General features: G+C 37.8%; 1 protein-coding gene across 1 annotated transcript; it reads right to left on the bottom strand.

The window, feature by feature from the left end:
* Nucleotides 1–119: 119 nt before the first annotated feature.
* Nucleotides 120–1,737, bottom strand: LOC113236267 (GATOR complex protein NPRL2-like). The gene is made up of 4 exons (XM_026472273.1): nucleotides 1,714–1,737; nucleotides 1,540–1,650; nucleotides 1,278–1,412; nucleotides 120–362 (listed from the first exon to the last, which is right to left on the bottom strand). Exons 1-4 carry the CDS (start codon nucleotides 1,735–1,737, stop codon nucleotides 198–200), a joined length of 435 nt encoding a protein of 144 aa, XP_026328058.1. The 3' UTR covers nucleotides 120–197.
* Between the last annotated feature and the right edge of the window lie 2,558 nt (nucleotides 1,738–4,295).

Here is a 4,295-nt window from a genome sequence, read left to right as displayed (position 1 = left end):
GATTTAAATCCGGAAAAATAGTTTCATTCCTATGTATAACAATCGCGAAAACCTAAGAACTCGAAATATGTTTAGAAATTAATATGTTCATTTTTCAAATATCTGACGTAGACACAACAAGCTGTCAAGTGATTACAATGAGTAAGAATTTAGCTCTTAAAGTGTATGTACACAATTTGTTAGCACACTGTATGTTTCTACCTTTTCAAGCACCTGATGAGTTCGTGCATCTGGGCGAACACGACTAGACGGCGAATGTCGAAGCTGGTGCCTGGCAAGCCGGAAAAACGTTCGCACACTGCCCTCAAGGTCGTGCCTTGTTGCAGAGCGCAAAGGATCTCCAGGATCTCTGCCATGCTGGGCTGTCAAAGTGAGTTACTCCGCTAGTAGCATTGAACACTATAGTTCCTTTACGAAAGTAATATAAAATTTAAATGGACCACACACAAGCCTCTAATTGTCTATTTCCGTTACGAAAGTAGTATAAAATTCAAATGGACCTATCAAATGCCTTTAATATTACGTGAAATGCTGTGTGCTAACCAATCACAGTTATTGTCGTGAATGGGCCGTTATTTGCACATAATATTAGGTCCTTACCTACGAAATTGCCGATTGCAAATAATAGGAAGTTTGAAGTTCGATATCCTTCATTTTATTTAAGAGTTTCCAATTACAATTATAGTTATAATACAGCTATGCTTCCTGTCAAACAACCGAGTCTTGTCAACTGCTCTAGTTCACTCGTTCTCCACGACAACCTTTCAAAACCTTCTCAAAACTACAGGAGCTACGATTGGAAAGTCTCCGTCGCCCACCATACTCGCTTGTTCCAACTGATTTTTATTTTTTTCGGAAATTGAATAATTTTTTATAAGAAAAAAATTGCAAATACGATGAGGCGGAGAAAAACAATTCATCGATTCCAGTTCCTAGGATTTTGTTAGCAGAGGCATCAATGAATTTCCATTGAAATGGCATAAGTGCATCGAAAATAATTGTCAATACTTGGATTAATTATATATATACTTTTCATTAAATAAAAAATTGTTCAATTCCCTCTATATAAAACGGCAATTTCATCGGTAAGGACCTAATACTACAAGGACACCATTCTTGTTTAACAGAGTGGACTTTATATGCGCTTGTCTATCCAGTGTACAACACAAAAGATCCTACTCGTTAATATACAAGATGACTGCAAAACACAAATTATTCACACTATATTCAAGCAGAAACATTATGGTTTAAGACAAGTTATTTAATTTGTTTCATACCTTTTCTTTACATTCTAACCCTTTAGTTATGAAAGCAATACACGCCTTTTGTAACTCTTGATCAGAAAACAGTCTGCTAAACTTGGGTGTTGCTCGGTACATGTTACAAAACTTTAGCATTGGAATCAATGTTACCTGAGGAAGCAAAAAAACACACAGTGAATATCAAACGCGTGCAGACGTTAAAGTCCTAAAAAATACAATAACTTAATATGATGAAGGTTTGTTAAAATCGACAAATGTTCAAATTTGATCAACTCACCACTTTGTAGTAGACTAAATTCTGAATGCACGATTTTACTAAGGTCTTCTCGACGTTGGTGTCCGCTGCGATCTTGGCTATGTGGTTGTAACCGTTGATGTATGGTAGTAACTGAAACAAATGTCGATCAAATTAAAATTAACGTATCACACCTTTAGAATGAAAGTGACGTACGAGTAGCGCGCGCATCAGCACCATCGCACACCAGCGCTCACACCAATACGCACCGGTACGACGCCGGCTGTCGCCGTAAAGTGTATCACGACAGCGCCACCGTGACGATGGTGGCGCTACCGTCGCTGCTATGTAAACTCACTAAACTACCTACAAGTTAAGAGACCATAAAATGTACAATAGTAGACTAATTTGAAAATAAATTCATGACTTCTGTTCCTGACTATTGTTTCATTTCTCCCAAGCAAGCAACTCCTACAACACAAAATTCCAACTTTTTGGGAATACCAAAAAAAAGTTGTGACATTTTCACTTCCTCCTCAAGCTAAAATCCTCAAATTTAAAACAATAAATGATTTAGTTCGCCGGGCTTTAGTATCAGCTAACGTGCCCTGTGTCTTGGAGCCTCCGGGGCTGTGCCGTACAGATGGCAAGCGACCTGACGGCCTTACACTGATTCCGTGGCAGAAGAGCCGGTGCCTTTTGTGGGACGCTACCACCAGATCTGCCGGGTCACATGCAGAGTATGCGGCAAAATTGAAACATGCCAAATACAGTGCCTTGGAGCCGATGTACGATTTTGTGCACTTTCTGGTGAAGACTGTGGGGACTTGGGGTGCGGAGGCCAAAGAACTCATCAGGGAGTTGGGTCGTCGGTTTAGAGAAAAAGGCTATGATCCACGCACGATCTTACTAGGTGCAACAAATTTCGTTGGCTATTCAACGCGGTAATGCTGCCAGTTTTATGGGGACGTTTGAGCCAGCTACGATTCAGAGCGGTCCTGTTTCATTCTTACAGTTAAATATGGAAATGAAAATGGTTTGAAAATGAAAACAGTTTTTTTTTTCACAAAAACTTAAATTAGAGTTAACGATTGGATCTTCCTAGTATCAGGAAGACCCGCTCTTTCAATATTTTCTAGTATACTGAAATAAATCTTAATTGGTTTCTAAAATGATGTTCTAAAAATTATTACAAGGGTAATATGGGGTAATATGGGTAAGGGTGGGAAGACTCAGTCTAGCGAATCAAATTATTAATTTCTTTGTGACGAAGCCTGTTGTTGATTTATATTTGTGTCTTCCTGACGAAGCCTACGTTGCGGATTGACTTAATTATGTAATTAATTTAGTTTTTAAATGAATTGAATTTTAAGAGGGAGGATGCCAAAAAAGTTTTGACGTTGACACCGCACAAATTTGTGACATGCGACAGATGATGTCGAATTTTGCGCATTAAAAGTACCAAATTCGTTTTAGCGGAATAACTCTAAAAGTAAAGGGATTAAAAAAATCCGTAGTGACAGTTTTCGATCATGCATAAATATAATTAATTATCTAATTTTTATCCTAATAACGTGTAGCATTTCGAGAATAAATCGAAAAAATGTGAAAATTAGAGATCATTTGGCGATTTTTATCTATCGAGGAAACTTTATCGTTTTATGTTTCTGATTAATGTCTATGCTTGAATATACAGTGTATACCCCTCTAAAATCAAATCGAAGATTAGGAATTTTTCCTCTGCTCCCTCTTAACATTTAAGTGAATGAATTATCAACGCATTTCGAGTATTTAAAACTTGTCGCTTTAAGGTCACTTTTTTACTAAACTTCTTTGTTGTCATTATTTTTATGAAACTAATTGACGGGACGAACGAGTTGTGCGCTTTGTGATAAGCTGCACGCCTATTCATAACAGTTACAGTAACATTCAGAGTTTTAAATAGCAAATATCTGAGGGGCATTGCCACTGCGCCCATCACCCCGCGACATATGTTGATGAAGTCCCATGTAGTCCATGCCTGTACTTTCACCAGCACTTTGCTGCTCGGCGGCAGAAATAGGTATGGTGGCCATATTTCCCTGGATGAAATCCTTCACAAGAAGCTTTGCTGCTACAAAATTTTTTTAACGTAACAAGTCATTCATTTTCACCAGGTAAGCAAGATGTTAGGCAATTTTAATTATGAAAGAGAGTTAATCTAAGTAGCAAAGTAACTCACGTTTGTAAAAAAATAATGATGATTGTTGGAACAAAAACGGCTCAATTGCTAATTTGTCATGTCAACGATTCTGGCATGTTACTTTAAGTTTCCGAAACTGGCCACTTACATAAACAATATTTAAAAAGTAATTACAACATTTGAAAATGGAACTCTTCGGCTGTAGAATACAGTTTGTTTCATCTGACTGTCATTTGTTTTTACATTGTGGCCTCATTTTAGAAATTGGCTGTCTACATCACTCAACCCGTGAAAATTTTCGTAGAATGATTTTCTACGACTTTAGGTGTAATTTAATAGCTCAGCGAAGCTTCGCTCGGCTTCAAATTGCTTTTGGCGATGAAGAACCATGCAAGACGACTATTTATAGCTGGTTTGCAGAACTCAGTGACGAATTTCGTGATGATCGCCCGTTCACTGCTGTAAACAACAAAAACGTCGATGCTGTGCGCCGTATGATCATAACAGACAGGCATGTGACAAGCCACGAGATTCGGGCATCTTTAGGCATAGGCATAAGTCAAATACAATTAATAATAGGGGTTAAAGTATGAAATTGCCGATTTGTACTGAAAAT

This window comes from Hyposmocoma kahamanoa, unplaced genomic scaffold (genome assembly GCF_003589595.1).
Source record: "Hyposmocoma kahamanoa isolate Upper Pololo Valley unplaced genomic scaffold, ASM358959v1 90835, whole genome shotgun sequence".
In the NCBI taxonomy this organism is placed as follows: domain Eukaryota; kingdom Metazoa; phylum Arthropoda; class Insecta; order Lepidoptera; family Cosmopterigidae; genus Hyposmocoma; species Hyposmocoma kahamanoa.
Note: the sequence above shows the minus strand (reverse complement) of the source record. Positions and strands in the feature narration are given on the sequence as shown.